This window comes from Lissotriton helveticus, chromosome 1_1, assembly GCF_964261635.1.
Source record: "Lissotriton helveticus chromosome 1_1, aLisHel1.1, whole genome shotgun sequence".
In the NCBI taxonomy this organism is placed as follows: Eukaryota; Metazoa; Chordata; class Amphibia; order Caudata; family Salamandridae; genus Lissotriton; species Lissotriton helveticus.
The window spans coordinates 1,371,430,031-1,371,451,510 of record NC_136057.1 but is presented as its reverse complement, the minus strand read 5'-3'; the positions used below and the strand labels follow the sequence as shown (position 1 = coordinate 1,371,451,510).

The following is a 21,480-nucleotide window of genomic DNA, read 5'->3' as shown; positions in this document are numbered from 1 at the left end:
GTGGGTGCAACAGGAAAAGGCCCAAATAGTACGGTGGAGACTTAAAAATTAAGTTTAGCAACACTACCTTGTTTTTTGGGGGGGGGCACCTGAGTTTTTGGCCCGGGGATCGGCGGCCATCTTTGGAAACTACCAAACCCAAACAGTTCGGAATACTAGACACCCGGGGGAGTCCAGGGAGGTATGGAATGCGTGGGTCCCCCAACTTTTTCCTACCCAGAATTCCCTGCAAACCTTAAAATTAGGTAAAAAAACACTTTTCCATACATTTTTGCATGGGATCTAAGTGCCGGCACAAATGTCCTACCACCCAGCGTTCCCCTTGTTCTCCCGAGTAAAATGATACCTCACTTGTGTGGGTGGGCCAAAGGCCTGTGACTAGGAAGACCCCAAAACAGTAGAATTCTCTGTGCTTAATTTGTCAATCCCGAACGCTACAATTTCTTAAAAATACATTTTTAGCCTGTTCTGCTTTGGACACCCACAAAAGTCAGGTATCATTTTACTCGGGAGAACAAGGGGAACGCTGGGTGGTAGGACATTTGAGCCGGCACAGAGATCACACGCAAAAATCTATGGAAAAGTGTTTTTTTACCTAATTTTAGGGTTTGCAGGGAATTCTGGGTAGGAAAACGTTGGGGGACCCACGCATGCCATACCTCCCTGGACTCACCCAGGTGTCTAGTTTTCAGAACTGTTTGGGTTTGCTTGTTTCCAAAGAAGACCGCCGAGCCCCGGGCCAAAATCTCAGGTGCCCCCCCCAAAAATAAGGTAGTTTTGCTATAGGTTATTTTTAAGTCTCCACCGTACGATTTGGGCCTTTTCCTGTCGCAGGCACTATGCCTACCCACGCAAGTGAGGTAGCATTTTTTTCGGGAGACCTGGGGGAACGCGGGGTGGGTGGAAATTTGTTGATCCACGCAGATTCCAGAACTTTCCACCACAGAAATGTGAGGAAAATGCGTTTTTTGTCAATTTTTTAGCTTTGCAAGGGATTCTGGGTAACAGAACCTGGTGGGAAGCACTGAGTCACCCCATCCTGAATTCCCCTGGGTGTCTAGTTTTAAAAAATGTATAGGTTTGCTAGGTTTCCCTAGGTGCCGGCAGAGCTAGGGTTCAAAAACAAAAGGTAGGCACTTTGCCAAAAAAGGGCAAGTTTTCACTGTGAAATTGCCGTTCGACCACATTTGGTTTTGTGCTGTTTCCTGTCGCAAGCACTAGGCAGACCCAGGCAAGTGAGGTACCATTTTTTTTCGGGAGACCTGGGGGAACGCGGGGTGGTTGGAAATTTGTTGATCCACGCAGATTCCAGAACTTTCCACCACAGAAATGTGAGGGAAATGCGTTTTTTTGTCAATTTTTTTGCTTTGCAAGGTATTCTGGGTAACAGAACCTGGTTGGAGGCAGTCGAGTCACCCCATCCTGAATTCCCCTGGGTGTCAACTTTTTAAAAATGTATAGGTTTGCTAGGTTTTCCTAGGTGTCGGCAGAGCTAGGGTTAAAAAACTACAGGTAGGCACTTTGCCAAAAAAGGGCCAGTATTGACTGCGAAATTGAGGTGCGACCACGTTGAGTTTTGCGCCGTTTCCTGTCGCAGGCACTAGGCAGACCCAGGCAAGTGAGGTACCATTTTTCTCATAAGACTTTGGGGAACGCGGGGTGGGTCGAAATCTGTTGATCCACGCAGATTCCTGAACTTTCCACCACAGAAATGTGAGGAAAATGCGTTTCTTTTCCCAATTTTTTAGGTTTGCAAGGGATTCTGGGTAACAGAACCTGGTGGGAGGCAGTCGAGTCACCCCATCCTGAATTCCCCTGGGTGTCTAGTTTTCAAAAATGTATAGGTTTGCTAGGTTTCCCTAGGTGCCGGCAGAGCTAGGGTGCAAAAACTACAGCTAGGCACTTTGCCATAAAAGGGTCAATTTTTAACTGCACAATTGAGGTGTGACCACGTTGCATTTTGCGCCGTTTCCTGTCGAAGGCACAAGGCCGACCCACACAAGTGAGGTACCGTTTTTATCGGGAGACTTAGGGTAATTCAGATTTGTAAATCAACTGTTATTACCTATTGAGTTTTCATGCATTTCTCCCTTCCCAATGAAAGACATTGTGTAAAAAAAAAATCTTTTTGAAAAATGACAAATAATTCTCATGCTAGTATGAGTATTCCCAATTTTGAAAATGTGCAAATATATACTGTTTCTAAACTCTATAATTTGTACCCAATTCAGAAATACATAGGTGTCTTTCACACCGATTTTTCCATGTATACATTTTCCAAGAATAAGTGCTCTATACCCAGTAAATAATAAAATACCATTGCAAGTTGCTGCTCAGTTTTTGGCTCTGGGTTCGTCGGGTTCTTGGTGAAACTACACGTCCTATATATCCCCACAACCAGGAAGGTCAAACGGATGTAAGGGTGTATTGCTTTCAAAGAGCTGTCCAAATTACAAGAAGTTATAGGTGAAAACGTTGAGACAAAAGGCTGTTTTTTTCAACTAATTTTCAATTATTCCAATATTTAACTGTTAGTTTCTATAAAGAAACCTTCATGGATTTAGACAAATGACCCCTTTCTGAATTCAGAATTTTGTCTACTTTTCGAAAATGTATAGCTGTCCAGGATCCATTATTGCTTTCAAACTCATTGCTACCATTAACTGGAAGGAGGTTGAAAGCTGAGAAAATGGAGATTTCAGCCCCACAAACCCTTTTTTGATAACATTTGCAGGGAAAAACCCAGAGGCTTTCATTTGCAGCCCGTTTCCCCCAATTTTCTGAAAAAACCAAAAATGTTACTGTATTTTGCTTAATTTCTGGGACCCCTGCAAGGGAATCCACAAACCCTGGGCAACTTTAGAATCCACATGATGTTGGAAGAAAAGGACGCAAATTTGGCGTGGATACCTTATGTGGTCAAAAAGTTAAAGGGGCCTAAGCGCGCACTACCCCAAATCGCCAAAAAAAGGCTTAGCACAGGAGGGGAAAAGGCCTAGAAGGTGTATAACTATTCTAGCACAGAAAGTTAACAATATCCTTGGAGTTACGGGATGTCTCCTGGAGGAAATGCAAAAAAGACTCCAAAAATGCTAAGAAGGCTGTGGAGAGGGTAGCAACAAACGAGCTTGGGAGATGAAAGCAACATAGAGCTGGAATTTGAAGAGGGGAAAAAGCACACGGGGAGAGAGCAAGAAAACACAGACGCTAATGGAGTGCAGAAAGATTAGAAAAGTTGTTCCTTGATATTGAGTCAAGATAAGGATGCAAGTTATCTAATCATTAGGATGGTAAGGAAATTATTCTCCAGTGGATGGACAAACATTAGAAAAGAAAGGTAAGGAAATGAATATGAATATGAAATCTTAGGCTGGTGTGGCCACGCCGCAGCCAAGATGGCCACATAACTCAGAGCTCCTCACATGTGCTTAAAATACTCCATAGAACTGCAGAATAAGAACACACAGGAGAGGTATATATAAAGAGGTAAGGCGGGTGCAGACTGCCCAGGGGAAAGGCTTTATTGCAGGCAGAGACCGGCTACTGGATAAGACACCAAGCCTCTGTCGACTTATGAAGGAGAGCCTTGAAAGCCCGGTGGCATCAGGGGTTGCTGAACTGCCTAAGGTTAGTCTTACTGCCGGCTGTATAGGGCAGGCACATATACAGCCTTGGGCCTAATTACCCCATCCCTCCACCCTCCAAGCTTGCTAGCAGCAGGGATGATTGGTACACCTGGGGCTTCACACAATCTGGCTTCCCTGGCTACGGCCCATACATCTGCACATGCATAAGGCCTGATCTAAATACATGGACCGGATCCTACATCTGCAAGGGGCTAGCTCAGACACACTACCTCACCCTCTGGACACTGCTGGTGGTGCCCAACCTTCCCCTGGGTGGAAGAGATGCCGATCTCTCTGTGCCCCTATGGCCTGGCTGTGATTTTTCAGGAGACACACTACTAGGGGGTCATGGAGTGTGTGCGAGCAACCAAGGTGAGGATATTGTGCCGCTTAGCTGAAATACCTGCCCGAGATTGATAGATGTAGGCAAAGAAGCCGAGAATGACCAGAGGAGGGGCCGGCCCATGTGATGGAATAAAGGTGCACAGCAGATGGCAGAAAATCTGGCATAAGTGCATTGCCCGAGGTGACTAATACAAGCACAGGAAGGAGATATATTTCAATTACCCATTTGAGGCGTGAGAGAGTGTGGTGGAGCAGAGCAGCGTCTATGCAGAAATAGTAACCATTCATCTGCTGTCCACTGTATTGAGGAATTGGGGATCTGCCTCAGAGGTCTGTTTCCCCATTCTCCTCCCTTCTTATTACACAAGTCATACACCGTTGATTGCGGTAGAACTCATGAAAGCACAGCACAGGTCTATAGCAATAACATGCCTGATAACTGAAAACAAACCACCCACTAACAGGACGTTAACCCCATTATCCTGTAAATTATGAGGTTTAAAAAACAAACAAAAAGCTAGGAAATTATTGGTATATTTAGATAGACACAAAGTAGATCTGGCCATGTTGCAAGAAAGTCACCTAGACTCTCGTTTAAATTAGCTTAATGCTGGGGGCAACAAAGGTATATCTCAGGCCATATACTTATTCCAGGTGAGTGTGCTTAATAAATCATAGTTTGCTTGATTTTAGATTTGCTCTGAAAAATGGGGATTCATGTAGGAGATATGCTGTTTTGGTGGATTTACTTCATAACAAGAAGATAGTGTTGATCAACAAATATGCCTACTCCACTTACTCTGGCACCATCCTTACCATACTCTGTCACATTGATAGAAAGAAGATATTTATGAGTTGCAGTGGGGCAGGGGCTCTCACATTACACGATCTACAGAAACACTATATGCTATAATTCAGACACCACATCTAACAGACGTGGGGTGACAATGCAGTAGAAGGGAGCATTAATTTTACTCCTCACCCCATGATACCCGAGGGCATATAGATTACTGGCTAGTAACCCAGGTGGCGGTACCTGGGTCTCAGAAGTTGGTTACCTGTCTCAAACACTACCAGACCACTCCTCAGTAAAAATAGTTGTATCCATCTCCTAGTCCAAGTTAAGGGGTCCTGACTGGAGGTTCTCCGTGACACGGTTTTCAGGACGAATTGCGCTCTGTGATTATAGATTTTCTTACCCCACCAGAATGCAGGCTTTGTATCTAAGTATGCCAAATTGTGGGAAGTATTCAATGCCTACATGAGAGGCATAATTGGTGAATATTCAGGTATAGTTTCCTAAACGCAATACATACAGACATGGAGGTCACGGAAAAGGAGATTAATGAGGTGGAGGACAGAGTTGTGGTGATATCACAGTGCATTTATCTCGGAGATGAATGCTCTACTGCAGACATATCATGAGCAGGCAGATAGGGAAGTTGCTTATTTATTTAGTTTCTTATATAGCGCAGGAATCGACCCCAAACGGGGTATCTCCGCGCTTTGCTCACCATGATGGTGGAGGATGGGCTTGCAGCAGAAACTAGGGTGACAGTATCTAAACTAGGGTCTGTTATTCTTCCAGGAACAGGTTGGTTTTAAGCATTTTCCTAAAGGATAGGTGGTTGGTGATTTGTCTGAGACTGAAAGGCAAATTGTTCCACAGGGTCGGTCCCACCAGGGAGAGCGCACACCCGCCTTGTCTGGTCTTTTTAATGAATGGGGGTTTTAATAGCAGTTGGTTGCTAGAGCGCAGAGATCGATCTGGCTTGTAGAGTTGTAGCTTTTGGGTCAGATAATTGGGACCATTTCCAAACAGGCATTTGTGCACCGTGCAACAGATTTTAAATTTAACACATTGCCGTATTGGGACCCAGTGAAGTTCTCTCAGTAGGGGCCTCGAGGGGGTTCTTGTGGGAGCATTCAGAATCAGTCGTGCCGCTGTATTCTGGACTACCTGCAGCCGATTTATGGCATCCTCGTTGGCTAATATCAAGAGCCCGTTGCAGTAGTCTAATCGACTAATCACCAGGGCCTGTACCAGGGTCTTTCTGTGAGTATCCGGCAGAAAAGGAAAGACTCCTCTCAGCAGACCAATAGTGCGGAAACACGCTCCAGCAGTCACATTTGCGTGTTCCCTTAAAGTTAGATTTTGGTCTAACTTCACACCCAGATTTTTAACAGTTGATTTTGGGGAAGGCACTGGTCCTAAATCTAGAGGCCACCAGTCGGGAGACCATAGTATGGTGGCTTTTCCAAAAAGCATGACCTCCGTCTTCCCGACATTGCATTGGAGGCAGTTGGAAGCCATCCAATTTGAAACAGCCCTCATGCCTTCAGCAAAATTTTCCCTAACATTAGTGTTAAGGGAATGGAAAGGGTAGAGAAGTTGGGTATCATCGGCGTAGGACACCGGTGTGAATCCATACTTCCTCACAATTTCAGCAAGGGGGGCCACATACACATTAAACAATGTGGGGCTTAGACATGAGCCCTGTGGCACCCCCTTCGTCAGCACCCTTGACATGGAACGATAGGGGCCCAGGCTGACAGATTGTGAGCGTCCGGGGAGGAAACTCTCCAACCAAGATAAAGCCTGTCCTCCAATGCCCACTCCCTGCAAGCGGCTCAGAAGAATTTTGTGGGACACAGTATCAAAAGCGGCCGACAGGTCTAACAGCACCAAAATCATCGAGCCTCCTCTATCCTGTGACATCTTGATGTTATCGGTCACGGAGAGGAGTGCTGATTCGGTGCTGTAGTTGGGCCTGAACCCAGATTGTGAATGGTCCAGGCCCCCTGTCGCCTCTATGAAACTGGAAACCTGGGTGTTGACATGTTTCTCAGCCAGTTTGCTTAGGAGGGGCAGGAGGGAGATAGGACGAAGATTGGAGAGTTCCGTCCAAGGGGAGGTGGAATTTTTACGTATGGGATTCACTACTGCCTCTTTCCATTGCTGAGGGAGTTTTCCTTCTTTAAAGGAGAGATTCAAGATTTTACAGATGGTTAAGCACAGTGTCAGGCTCAGAGTGTTCATCAATCTGGCGGGAAGAAGGTCAAGGGGGGAGCCAGTTTTCATATTATTTAATAGTGATATTATATCCCTTTCCGTGACTTCTGGGATATCAGAAAAGGTATCTGTGTGAGTCTTTATATTAGGGACACTAGAATCCTCAGTATTATTGGAATGTTTAGCCAAAATTGTTTTATAAATTGTGTCGATCTTATCCTCAAAGAATTGAGAAATATTGTTACATAACTCTTGCGAGAATGTGTCGGGGCTTTCACATACCAAAGGGTTGGTAAAAGATTGAAGGATTTTATATAATTCCCTGGTCGAATTGCCAGCTTCATCTAGCTGAGATATTAGGCAGGTTTTTCTTGCCTTTTTTATGTTTTTATAGTAGATAGATGTTGCCTGTTGGTAAAGCTCCTTGCTAGCACTAGAGTGATTCTTCCTCCATAGTTTTTCTAACTTTCGGCACTTTTGTTTCTCTAATTTCAATGTTTCAGTGTACCATGTTTCTTTTTTTGTGTTCGAAGGTTGTTTGACTGTTTTTTGAGGGGCTAAGAGATTTATGGCCTCTAGCAGTGTATTGTTGAGTTTAGCTAGCGCCGACTCAGTATTATCAGAGTCGGAGATAATTGGTTCTCTCCAGACTTGTTCGAACGTTTCCGGAGTAATTTTGTGCCATGGTCTCCGTTCAATGCTCAAAGTAGTAGGGGGTGCAGGAGATTTAGGTAGCTGTAGAAGAGAGAATTCCAGCATACTGTGATCAGACCAGTTTATGGATTTGGGAGGGTGACAATGTATTGAGGGGTTATTAGTGAAGATTAAATCCAAAGTGTGGCCTCCCCTATGGGTGGGGCCATGGTTACACAGGTGAAAGCCTAAGAGAGCAAGGTCAGCTAAGAGAAGCTTAGTGTCTGAGTCTTCTGATACATCAGCATGAAAATTAAAATCCCCAAGTAAGATAAAATTTTCTTTGGCTTTCATATGAGTAGCTAGTATTTCGGATAGGGCTAGTGAAAATCCAGCATTGGGGCCAGGAGGCCGATATACTAGTGCACCTTTCCAATGGTCCTTAGTTCCTGTATTTATTTTAAAGATCATTATTTCCATAGATGGTAATATAGTTTGTTCAATCACTGTAATATGAAGGCTATCTTTATATATGATGGCGATTCCGCCACCTGTTTTTATCGGGCGGTCCTGTCTCAAAATTTTAAATCCTAGGGGAATTCCCAGAGTTATAGCTGGAACAGTGTGTGGCTTTAGCCAAGTTTCCGTAAGGAAACATACTTCCGGTTTGAGGCTCTGGATAGTGTCCCATATCTCAACGCAATGTCGTGGAAGGGATCTAACATTTAAGAGAAAGCTTCTCCAGCCTTTCATTTCTGTTTTTTGTGTTTTGGTGGTCCCAATAATAATGGCATTGGGAGTCGCTTGAAATCTGCATAGTAGACAGGAAAAGGGACCCTCTGGGCATGGCCAGATATTGCAGGGACACCTCAGCACTTCCTGAGGTCGAAGAGCTAATAGAGAGTGAGAGGAGTACCTGAGATGCGTGTCTTCTAGAGAAGTCATGATGGTAAAGAAGAAAGAGCAGAGTGGTTGGCCCCTGGCCCCGTCCAGTCGCGGACGGGCGCAGAAGGGCCACTCTTTGGCTACTCTTCGGCGTAGCTTCGGCTCACACTGCGCGCGATCGCTGCGCGCTCACCATGAGGCGAGGGCTAAATAGCCCCGAGAGACCCAGCTGCTAGAGCGCTAACCGCCAAGCAGTTCTAACCAGGAAGTGGTGTCCTCCCCCTTGCTAATCAGAGCGAAAACGAACAAGCAATCCGAGATGCGGTTACTGCACACCAATCAAGATGAGTGTGGCAAATTAGATCAGTGAGTGCAAGAATGCGAAAAGCAAATTTTAAAAACACAAATTATTCCGTTTCAATCACAGATTAAAATTTTTGGCTAATCACAAAGCACATTTAGGTATGAGTGCAGGCTCAATGCTGTAGCCTCTGGCGAGCTAGCGGGTCAGGAGGAACTGCCACTACCCCTTACCGCAGCGCGTAGATGTCAGGCTCAGCCTAAATAGCCCAGAGAGACCCAGCTGCTAGAGCGCTAACCGCCAAGCAGTTCTAACCAGGAAGTGGTGTCCTCCCCCTTGCTAATCAGAGGGAAAACGAACAAGCAATCCGAGATGCGGTTACTGCACACCAATCAAGATGAGTGTGGCAATTTAGATCAGTGAGTGCAAGAATGCGAAAAGCAAATTTTAAAAACACAAATTATCCCGTTTCAATCACAGATTAAAATTTTTGGCTAATCACAAAGCACATTTAGGTATGAGTGCAGGCTCAATGCTGTAGCCTCTGGCGAGCTAGCGGGTCAGGAGGAACTGCCACTACCCCTTACCGTAGCGCGTAGATGTCAGGCTCAGCCTAAATAGCCCCGAGAGACCCAGCTGCTAGAGCGCTAACCGCCAAGCAGTTCTAACCAGGAAGTGGTGTCCTCCCCCTTGCTAATCAGAGGGAAAACGAACAAGCAATCCGAGATGCGGTTACTGCACACCAATCAAGATGAGTGTGGCAAATTAGATCAGTGAGTGCAAGAATGCGAAAAGCAAATTTTAAAAAAACAAATTATTCCGTTTCAATCACAGATTAAAATTTTTGGCTAATCACAAAGCACATTTAGGTATGAGTGCAGGCTCAATGCTGTAGCCTCTGGCGAGCTAGCGGGTCAGGAGGAACTGCCACTACCCCTTACCGCCCTTACTCTTGGAAACACGCATGGGCCAGGGAGTAAGGAGAGAGCAAACGCCAGGGCAAACGCCTTGGATGAGTGCTGGGCTGGCTTTTAAAAAGGGACAGATATTGGACCCAGATTTTACAGTTTGAGAGGGAAAGTGGTGAAACCCTAAAGGCTTGTGAATAGATCAGTGCAGAGTTAGGTATTACAAATGCCAGTATACTATAGAAACAAAAATCGACCACAATCATTATTGACAACAACAGAGATGATTAAGCATTTGTAAAGCTAGAGACCTGCCATAGGAACTTTCTGAATGAGCTAATACCTAAGGAAGCGATTAAAACGGCAATGAACACTAGTAGGCAGGAAGACACCTGGTTCCGATGGCCACTCTGAGTTTTACAAAGCATACAAAAACATTAGCTCCACGTTGCCATGCCGAATATTCAGAAGCTAGCAAACTGCCATACGCGGTATGGTAGGCTATATTCACAGTACGCCCGAAACCTGATAAGGTCCCTAGCAAGTGTGCAACATACCACCCGCTGTCACGGTTTCACTTGGATAACAAAATTGTGGCTAAAGTGATAGAAAATCAGAAAATCATTGTCTTTGCTCATGTAGGGCATGATGTCTGTCCCCTTTCCAATTGGGTTTTGTACCTCATAGACCACAAGGATTAACTCATATACACTACTTGCAATACTGCACCACATGAATCACAGACTAGGAGCAGCAGCTGTCCTATTGAATACAGAAAAGGCTTTCGACTCCCTGGAGCAACCTTTCCGAAGGGCTATGCTCCGCGGATATGGCCTAGGAAATTAACTTCTGACAATAATTTAATTACTTTACACCAAACAAGTAGCCAGGACTCGCTGTACATGGATTGATGTAAGACTTGCTCCCAATAGCTGGCCGCAGCAAGCTGTGATGCCCCACCATCACGCCTGCTTTTTGTCTTGCCCATGGTCCCCTGGGACCATGGGCAAGACAACTGACAGATGAACCATTTACATAGGTATTATGGATGTAATGAGAGAATTAAAATATAATCTAGTTAAAACTACTCACATACGTTAATCAGACCAATTGTGTCGGCTTTGTGTGTGTTCTTCTAGCTTTAACTACGACAAAGACATCCAGTTCAACACGGACGATGTCCAGTGTTCTATTCTGTTATCAAAATTCTAACAAGTACTTTTCTTGTAGGCCTAAAGCCTAATCTACGAGCGGAAAGGCAGTCACTACTGCTCTGCTATGAAACTTTACCAATAGCGGAGATTTGTAAGGCAGTGATTTGGAGATCTATTCACATATTCACAACCACTTCAAATAAAACTCCAGAGCAGATGTCCACTCAAGCATTTACTCTCTCGGTAGTGAATACATTTTTCTCAGTTTTTTACCTGTGCATTTTTAAGGGTAAGAGCTTGCTGTCCTGGCCAGTGCCTGTGACTCTTAATGAGGAAACCTCGCAGAAGCAAAAGCTGCTTAACTGTAAACTTCCAGGAGAATCTTCAATAAAGTCATAGCAACCCTCTTCCTTCCCGCTCCAATCAGAGAGAATGTTAAACTGTTAACTTTTTCAGCCTTCAGTGATATGGCCTTTTTAATTACATTGCCCTAATTTCTATTTCACTTTTATTTTAAAACATGTTTATGAAATAGTTTTACATTTCACTGGTTTGAACCTAGAGATTCTAGTTTAAAAAATTGGTTTCCATGTTTCAAAAATTGAACAAAAGGTTATGTGGGCTCCTAAAATTATCTTTTTAAATTATAAGTTTCAAAAAAAGAGTTTGGTAATAGATCTTTTTTTTTCATTATTAAAAAAACGTACCCACAAACTGGTGGGACAATGCAGTGCTTAAGACTATTAATGAAACGCCATTGGATAAGCTTCTTTATAGCAGGCAAGGCACTAACTGGGGCAATAAAGAGTATTGCTATTTCACACACATATACAAGAATGTTAATTGGGGTAGCAGCAAGTGAAGCAATCAACGGTTCAGTAGCTAAAAACAACAGTTGGGTAAACCAGTCAAGTCCTATGCGGAAGGTGGGAGGAAACGGATTAACACAGAATGCAGTACTAAATTGATTATAACCTGTTTAATAGATTAAGTTGCACCATTTGAAAAGTTATAAATCTCCATCAATGTCTGCAGAAAGATGCACCTAACGTACTGAAGAGCCTTCTTGGCCTCAAGAAATGAGGCAAAAAGCATCATTTTATGGGACTGACTGATATCTAATATGATGGCAACTGTTGTAAAATCAATGTTGCTTTGTAGACACTATGGGCCAGATGTACGACCATTTCATTTAGCGCCTCTCAATTTGCGAGACATTGCAAGCTGCTAAATGAAATATACAACAGTGTGTTTAACACAGTTTGCGATTCCCAATGGGGTCGCAAATTGCGAGGCTCATTATTATTAATGAGCCTCTCGCAATTTGCGAGCCCATTGGGAATGCCAGCCCTCCCAGGGATGTTGGCCTGCTGGGCTCAGCAGACTCCCCATGTCTAGGACTGCTTTCAAATAAAGCAGTTTTTTTAAATGCAGCCCGTTTTCCTCAAAGGAAAAAAATGAAACATTTTCGGTACATTTTTTAAGGGTAGGCAGGGGTCCCTGAGACCAGTGCCTGCCCTTAAAAAAATAACTTTGCATGCATTTGCAAAGGGGAAGAGGTCCCCTGGGGACCCCTTCCCACTTGCAAATGCATTACCACCTACTTGAAGTAGGTGGTAATTGCAAGTGTTTTGCGACCGCGATCACAAAACATTTGTACATTGTTTTGAGACTCGCTATTTGGAAGGGAACGCCCCTTCCAAATAGCTTGTCGCAAAACCTATTTAGCGAGTGGCAAAAAAATTGTGACTCACTAAACAGGCTATGTGCAAACCCAATAGGTTTTTGCATGCGCAAACAGGTTCGCAAACACGCTTGCGCGTGCAAAAACGGGTTGTACATCTGGCCCTAACAGCCATATGTACAAACATCTGGCTCCAAAATACTGGTTGCAAATTATCACCAGTAAAGTTTTATTTGAGCGATCAATATACAAATAGGTCAGTTCTTAAAAATTCAAACCGTAGTGTATCTGGATCGACCCACCTCATGAATCTTAATGAGATAGGTCTTAAATTGCAACACTACTAATTAGGGAATTCACAGGGATGGTGGCCTGCTGGGGTCAGCAGAACACCATGTCGGACTAATTTTTAGTAACACAAACATTAAAAAATGCAACACATTTTTCTTAAAAGAAATTTGACTGCGTTTAAAAAGAAAAATTTACTTTTTTTGTTTAAGAGTTGGCAGTGGTTTCCTTGACCACTGCCTAGTCTTCGACAAACCTTTTTTTATATTCACATAGTGGAAAGGGTGTCATGGGGGACCCCTTCTGCTTTGCAGCTGTATTACCACCTTGTCTAATATATAATTGATATATGGGATACTGATGCAACATTTGGAAGGGATGCTTTGTAGGTACCGAATCAGTATCCATTTGGTAATCCATGTTAGGTGTTGAAAAACTTTTCTAACTCCTAAAGGGAACTAGTACATAGGAAAAAGCCTTTTATTGGTTGTATACAAGGCCCTAAATAAAAAAAGTTGTTAATTCAATTCATAAGCAGCTCAGTATGCATTCAAGAAGTGACATAGGTCGATAAAAGGAGCACAGCATACAATCCTGATTTCTCTTGGTGAAGACAAAATTTGCCAACACCACTTTGAGTAACCAAGACAGGTGCAATTATGGCTGGAAACGCTTTAGAACTTTCTGTCAATTGCACATCCCCAGCTGTTGCTTTAATCAAGGGAGGTTGATGATCTTTTGTAGAGACAATTAAACTAACATGTTGATTTAAGTTCTCATGAATGTCTTCTAAAAGAACAGGAGAGTAAAAAGTATACAGAAAGCTTTCTACAAGCATGTTCTGTATGAATTCTGTCTTACAACTATGGAAACACCTCCCAAAACTGACCGAACCCCTTACCTCAGTCTCATTTTCATCCTTCCTGTTCTGGATTTTGGACTGAGCAAATTTTTCTTTAGTCACGAGGGAAAAGGTTCAGCCATTATATTGCTTGGTTTTACAAATTGTCGTTAAAGAGGCAAGGCAGCTCGGTCAAGCTGCTTCCTGGTATTCCAGTATTTAAGATTTTATACATTTAATTTGGTCAAATGTACTATCCACTAGGGCAGTGGTTCCCAAACTTTTGACTCCTGAGGACCCCCACTGAATCACTACTGGAAGCTGGGGACCCCCAAGCAATTTGTACAATTCAAATTTCTTTTTAAAACCGCCTTTTGAAGCAGAGGCAATTTCAAGAGCGAGACAGCCTGAATTGGGTCTATTGGCATGGACATGTATGCATACAGCAGTGTATTATTTAGTGGTACAAGTCTCCTGCTCTCAGCCATAGCAGCACCTCTACATTCTCATTCCAGAGCCTTGGAGTGGTGACCCTTCCTTACAGCAACAGGTTGAATGATTGTGAATTATTAGCATTTTTACCTATTCACAGTTTAAGAAGGTCTAAAATATTATACAATTATGGAGCATTTTATAATAAAGACATACCCCAAGGAGCAACGAATATTGTGAAAATTCTAACAAGATAGTGCACAAAGCGATGAGTCCAGTGTACAGAGCAAATTCAAGGTCTATATTAGGAGTTCATCATGGAAGTGCAAGAGATGGCAGGAAGGTATCTGCACAGGAGGCATATTGTTTCAGCGAGATCATGGAACAAGGCTATGCCAATTACCATAAACCCATGTAAGACATAATCTTTAGTCACAGACAGCAGAACAACATTTTACCACCAAGGGGTGAGCAGTGCAGTTAAGGCATCGCGTGGCACCTGACATGACCCTCTCCTGTTAGGATGCCCACTGCCCCGCCCCTTGCCAACAACAAACTGCAAAGGCTACACAGAATAAGAGCTTGATATGTCTGAATATGAAAGCTTGACAGCACACATAATTCACCCCAGGGCTTGTGGAAAGTGAGCAATCAGACAGCAGCACGAAAATCCTACTGCTGATCCTGGCTGCATCTATTTTTATCTGCTTGCCAAGTAACGGTAACCCATACACATGTGCCTTTCAACGCGTTTATTGCTTTTATTGTATTGTCTGTATTTTCATTGTTGTGTCTGTGACTGCTGTTGTCTGTCTTCCCCCGCTGCATGTACGTGGTCCTTGCCCCTTTTTCTTCCCTCTGTTTCCCTTGCTGTCCCAGTGCTCTCTCTGCCAGATCTTTCCTTCTGTACCCCTCGCTGCCCCGTGTCTCTGCCCAGTTTTCCTTTCTGTTCCCCTCGCTGTCCCCATGCCTCTCTGCCCGTTCGGCCTTCTGTTCTTACTGCCCCTATATTTCTGTATTCTGTATTTTGCCTCTGTGCCACTCGTTTTTTGTGCCCGTCTGCCCTCTGTGCCACTCGTTTTTCCCTTGTTTTTGTGTCCCTTTTGCCTTTGGTTACACTTGTTTATCCCTTGTTTTTTGTGCTTTCTGCCCTCTGTTCCACTCGTTTTTCCCTCGTTTTTTGTGCCTTTCTGCCCTCTGTGCCACTCGTTTTTCCCTCGTTTTTTGTGCCTATCTGCCCTCTGTTCCACTCGTTTTCCCCTCGTTTTTTGTGCCCTTCTGCCCTCTGTTCCACTCGTTTTTTGTGCCTTTCTGCCCTCTGTTCCACTCGTTTTTCCATCGTTTTTTGTTCCCTTCAGCCCTCTGTTCCACTCATTTTTGTGCCTTTATGCCCTCTGTTCCACTTGGCTTTCCCTCGTTTTTTGTGCCTTTCTGCCCTCTGTTCCACTCGTTTTTCCCTAGTTTTTTGTGCCCTTCTGCCCTCTGTGCCACTAGTTTTTTGTGCCTTTCTCCCCTCTGTTGCACTCGTTCTTCCCTCGTTTTTTGTGCCCTTCTGCCCTCTGTTCCACTCGTTTTTTTGTGCCCTTCTGCCCTCTGTTCCACTCGTTTTTTGTGCCTTTCTGCCCTCTGTTTCACTTGTTTTTTGTGCCTTTCTGCCCTCTGTTCCACTCGTTTTTCCCTCGGTTTTTCTGCCCTTCTGCCCTCTGTTCCACTCGTTTTTTGTGCCTTTTTGCCCTCTGTTCCACTCGTTTTTACCTCTATTTTGTGCCCTTCTGCCCTCTGTTCCACTCGTTTTTTGTGCCCTTCTGCCTTCTGTGCCACTCGTTTTTTTCCCCTTGTTTTTGTGCCCCTTTTGCCTTCTGTTCTACTCGTTTCCCCAGCCGCTGTGCCCCTTGCGGCCCCACACCCCTGACTGCCCACTGCCCATTCACTGCCCCCGCCTCCCGATTGTGTTGTTGTGGTCTCGCTGCCCCTGCTCCAACATTCACAGCTCTTGTGTGCTGTGAGGACGCATGGGCGTTTCATTTTTCACTACGACGAGAGGCACTCGAGTCCTGCGGACGCCCTGGGAATGTCTCACGGACCCCTGGGGGTCCGCGGACCACAGTTTGGGAAACGCTGCACTAGGATATTCCTACATAGCTGATGCATGCTGTGTTTGTAGTGTTTTAAGTAGGTCATGCTAGAACAGTAAATCTTTTCTGTTGTCTTACAACCTGAAAACAACGCCTGCATTGCCAATCTATTAAACACTTCCTAGTGAAACAGAGACAAAAGGAATTAGAGAGAAAAATAGATCCAGCTATCAGACAAGCAAAAATGCATATGGGTATCCACACCAATAATTTCAATCATTAAGGTTGATAAATGTCTTCCCAGTATATCATCTGCAACTTCCAACATGTCTCCCACCCCTGAACACCCAAAATCAAACAAACAGGAAAATTCAAAAGCATCCCTCTTACTTAAAATCTCCATCTCTGTATTTGCCAAAAGCCTGAAGGACAACAGTCAGTGTTGCCATGAGGGGTTTCACCACGCAGAACTGAAGTGTAGCCTGTTGGAAAGACATACAAAATATCACTCAACGGCAAGCAATTGGATGATAAATTTGAAGCTGGGTAATGAACAAGTTACTTACCTTCAGTAACACTCTTTCTAGTGGATAGTCTATCTAACCACAGATATCTAATTTTTCAAATATTCGACAGGAGTCAGGCTGGATGCAAAAAGTCTTCAGCAGTACCTCAGCACACCTATAGGTGACTATGTTAGGCTTCACACTGACATTTTCCACTCAGGATGTGACATGCAAAGCTGCATATAAGTGCCACCCATGCACACTGACAGTTGCTTTCTATGATGTCCTCGTCCCCAGACAGAGAGCACAGCAGCAGAGTGAATAAACATATGTAGATCTCCTGAGTTGAGACTTTTTAAAAAGGGAAACGGTTCAGCTCATAGAATAGGGAGGTGGGAGATTCTGTGAGGAATCTGCAGTTAGATGGAGTACCTTCCAGAAAGAGTGTTAACGAAGGTAAGTTACTTACCTTAGGTAAGTACGTTGTTCTTCTGATAGACACTTCTAAATAGGATTCCTCACCTTGTGAATAGATACCAAAGCAGTACATCCCATGTGGCAGTCTGTGAACTGGCTGAGACCACGAAACACTGCAGGAATAAGCAGCAAAGTGCCAGTTTCAATCAACCTGGTTATCTAGGCAACAGTGCATTCTGAACATATGAAATGATGTCCATGTAACTGCCTGGCAAAAATCCAGAACAGGCACCCAGAGTTCTAAGGCAGTAGCAGCAACCTTGGCTCTGGTGGAGTGAGCCCTCAAGCGATCTGGGGGCTGCTTAATAGCCAATTGTAAAAAGCTGGCTCTTTATATACTATACCAAAGTAAGGTATAGTGTGCACAGAGTCCAGTGGAACCCCAAAGGAAGGCAGAGGTAAAAGTAGATAATACCTTACTCTCTATTTGTGGTAGTGTGGGCACGCATTAAGGCTTTATCAGAGGGCAGTATTGAGCATTTATTGTACACACTCATAGACTGAACTCAGACTAATTTTGTTTGTATAAAAATATTATTTAGTTTGTATTTTACTTTCTAGAACCAAGCCAGGCCTGGTACATGTAAGTATAGTAACACTTTGCAGTAATAATGGGAATAATGCAGTTAAATATAGTTTGAATGCAATTGGATTGCATACAGATAAGTCATTTGTTTGTAAAGCAGTTTAAATTACTTTTTAGTTGCTTTACAGACTACTTTTTAAGTTACTTTTCCTACTCACTGTGATATGCATAGATAACACACTGGGACATTTCCTAGAGAAAAGGTAAGTAATTCAGTTTCACAGAAATAGTTTCTGTTTCTCCTCAGACGAAAAAAGCAGAGCAAAGAATGCCGGGAGGGTAATCGTTTGCCCGACATTATCACAAATTGATAGAAAGGAACCTTGCACCCTTAACACCAGCTTGTCCGGATAGAATGTGGTGTACAGCGGGGCAAGAGAGGAAGCTTGTAGGTCACTCACATGCCACACTGACGTTATGGCAATGAGGAAAACCGTCTTGAGAGTATACTGATTTCATGAAATGCTTCCTTGCTGCTAGTATGACATCAACAACTTAACTCTTTCGACGCTATTGACGGAACCGTTCCGTCACGCCCCTCGGGTGGGCTGTGCTCATGACGGAACGGTTCCGTCACGGCCCGCTCGCCGCGCTGATTTCTTGCCTGCGCGGCGCGTTTCATTAAGCGGGCGGGGCCGTGACGGAACCGTTCCGTCACAAGCACAGCTCACCCGCAAGCCGTGACGGTTCTGTCACCCGCGCACCCCCCCGCGACCGTTAGCGCTGCTGCGGAATAGCCGCCGCAGCGAAGGTGTTAAGGATTAGATCGAATCCAATCAACTGTTGTCACTCAATATCCAAGAATGAAGATGAAGATCGCAGAGGCCCAGGTGCAGGACCCTGCCCTGTAGCAGAAAATCCTCCTGAAGCAACAGCGTGATGGGAGAACAGATGTTTGTGCCTAAGAGTTCCTAGTACCACAATCGGTGCCTTCAGGATGACTTGGGTATGGATTTTCATGTTCTTCATGATTCTGGGCAAAATAGGCATTGTCAAGAAGGTATACAAGAGTTCTGAGATCCACTCTAGGTAGAACACGTCAGAGAGGGAAAGTCGCCTTGTGATCTTAAGCATGCAAAATTGCAGACATTGCATTCTCATCAGTGGTGAAGAGATCAAGGCAGGGGTCTCCCCATTCACGGAGCCTGTGCCACCTCCAAGCGTAACTGCCATTTGTGATGCGCTATGAGTTGTTGGCAGAGGTCATCTGCTCTGGTGTTTAAAAATCTTACCAAGTGTTGCGCCACTAGGAAAATACATTGGATTTCCAGGCACTTCAAGGCGAAAAGCCTCCGACACATGGCCCATAACCCCATCCCCTCCCGTTTGTTACAGTTCCACATGGCAGAGGTGTTGCCCGTGAGCACTCGTACCAGCTTCCCTCAGTTGGTGGGTTGGAAGCCTTGCAATGCCAAGCCAATGGCTGGCAATTCCAGCAATTTGGTATTGAGTTGGGTCTCTGACAGAGACCAGATGGCATTGTTCTCCACTTCTCCTTCAAGGCCTACTGACCCAGATGGTATGCATCTGTTATCACTGTCAGCTATGAGCCGGATAAGGAGACAGGTCTGCAGTGGACTCAATGCCCAACAGCAACCATTGCAGGTATTTTGCAGTCTCCTCCAAAATTTGAAAAGGAGATTCCCTGGTGCTGTGCCCACTGGGATGGCAGATCCCACTGCAAAGCCCATGTGTGCCATCTGGCATTCTTCAATAGCAGAATGCTGAAGGCTAGTAACCCCAGCGGCCTCAGAGCCATCTTTACTGAGAAGCAGGGCAGACTCTGAAACATCAGGATCATAGCCTGAATGTCCTGGACACGCTGCCCTGGGGAGAAGGCACGACACTGTACTGTATGCAGAATAGCTCAGATGAATGGGAGAGTCTGCAAATGAGTCAGATGTTACTTTGGTATGTTAATAGTAACCCTTAGTGATGTTAGAAGATTTGCTATTGTCTTGAGGTGGTTTTTGATTGCCTGGGGTAAGACCACTTTCAGCAACCAGTCGTCGAGGTACAGGAGGACAGTCAACTCAACCTACAAAGGAGTGCTCGGACCACCGGCATCACTTTTATTAACACCCAAGATGCAATGATTAGGCCAAAAGGGAGCACAGCGAACAGAAAATGCACATGACCCACTATAAACCTCTGGAACAGCCTGTGGGCTTGCAGAACTAGGATATGTAAATAAGCGTACAGCAATTCCAACGGTGAAAGGTGTGGCAAAGCTGAAAGGAATGGGAGGGAAAAGGCCTGAAAGACAATTAGGAACACTCTTTAACGATGTGATCGCTTAATATTGGGCAATATGAATCTGTGCCAAAAAGGTTGTGGAGAACTTGAGCGCTTCCACAGGGTAAGGATGATGTGTCATAGTTTGATGGGGTGCCGGAAGGCACAGCCTCACTGAGGTCAAGAGAATGTCAGCTTTGAGTCAGAGCACGATTGGTTGCGCCTCTTCCTCCAGCACTGTCGCATAGTTGTTGATGCGTGAGGGTCCAGCACAAGTTGAGGCGCCACAATGTTAGATGACAACGGAGCCAACTCGGAACTCGCAGCGGATTCAAAGTTTCTAGCCGGTGCAGTGGCGGAGGTTCATGTGGTTCCTTGGTGCCCTTGGGTGCACCAGAGGTAGCCCGAAGGATGTCAAAAAGATGGAACATGGCTTCACAAATTTCTTCAATCTGCTGTGACATTGTCAATGGACCCGAAAATTCAAGTTGCCTTAGGACATGAGCTGAATCAGCCCTGGAGATCAAGTTCAGGAGCTAGACCAAGAGGCACGTTGATGCCCTCACTCCTTCTCTGGAGTTCAAGAGCAGTGGGAAGGGGCAGAGTCCTGCTTGGACTTCTTTTGTGACTTACTCAATAACTTCAACGAAGAGCTGCTGCAGTCACGACTTCGGAACTGGGACTCCCATGGTCAGAGTGGAGTCTTTCGATGTTTGGCAGCATAAAACTTGACCTCACAGTCATGTGTGGCCTGTGGGTTCATCTGGGTACAATCGCTATAGGCCTTGAAGTTGTGTTCCGACCTCCAAGCACCAAAGGCATACCTGGTGGAGGGGTCTGTTATAGACATCTGTTTGCAGTAGTTCCTACAGAATTTGAACCCTGTATAATGTTACGGGGTGACACTGCCCTTGTTCACTGGTAGAACTTTATTTTTTAGAGAAAATTGCCTCGTCAGGGTCAAGAGGGTAGCTCCGGATCCGTGTCTGGTGGCACTGGAAAAATGAAAATGACAATGACATCAGGGTGCATGATGTAGGTGCGGAGCAGTACAACACCACTTACTGACACGCAGAGGTACTGCAGAAAAGTTTCCGTATCCACTCTGAAGTACAGGGTATTTAACAAAGTGAGGAATCTGAGGTTTCCGCTGTATCCATCAGACTATGCGGAGCTACCACACACAACTGGAGAACTGCAGATGTCCCACAGTACCTCAGCCAACAAGAGAAGTAGAGAGTGGGATTCAACATGCTGACTGGAGAGTTGCCTACAATCAAGTTCCACAAAAAGGGGTGGTGATGGACGGAGCATCTGAACTAATCAAACACTCACACCCAGTGAACAGATCTGGGTTTAATCCATCGCCGTTCTTTAACCCACTCTGCCACCCCAGTTCAGACATGGCCATATGGAAATCAGTCTGACCCTGTGCCTCATGGGACCAGTCCAGCCCAAACTGCCAAGCGATGCCTTCCTTGGACCGGAAAC

At 44.8% G+C, this 21,480-nt stretch overlaps 1 protein-coding gene across 4 annotated transcripts in view; it reads right to left on the bottom strand.

Moving 5' to 3' along the window:
- TMEM184B (transmembrane protein 184B) overlaps positions 1 to 21,480 on the bottom strand; it is a 506,709-nt gene that overhangs the window by 132,148 nt on the left and 353,081 nt on the right. For all 4 annotated transcript variants that reach the window (XM_078683706.1, XM_078683698.1, XM_078683697.1 and 1 more), the window contains exon 6: positions 16,576 to 16,667. In XM_078683706.1, the coding sequence (XP_078539832.1) occupies positions 16,576 to 16,667 (92 nt within the window). The remainder of the gene's footprint in view (positions 1 to 16,575; positions 16,668 to 21,480) is intronic.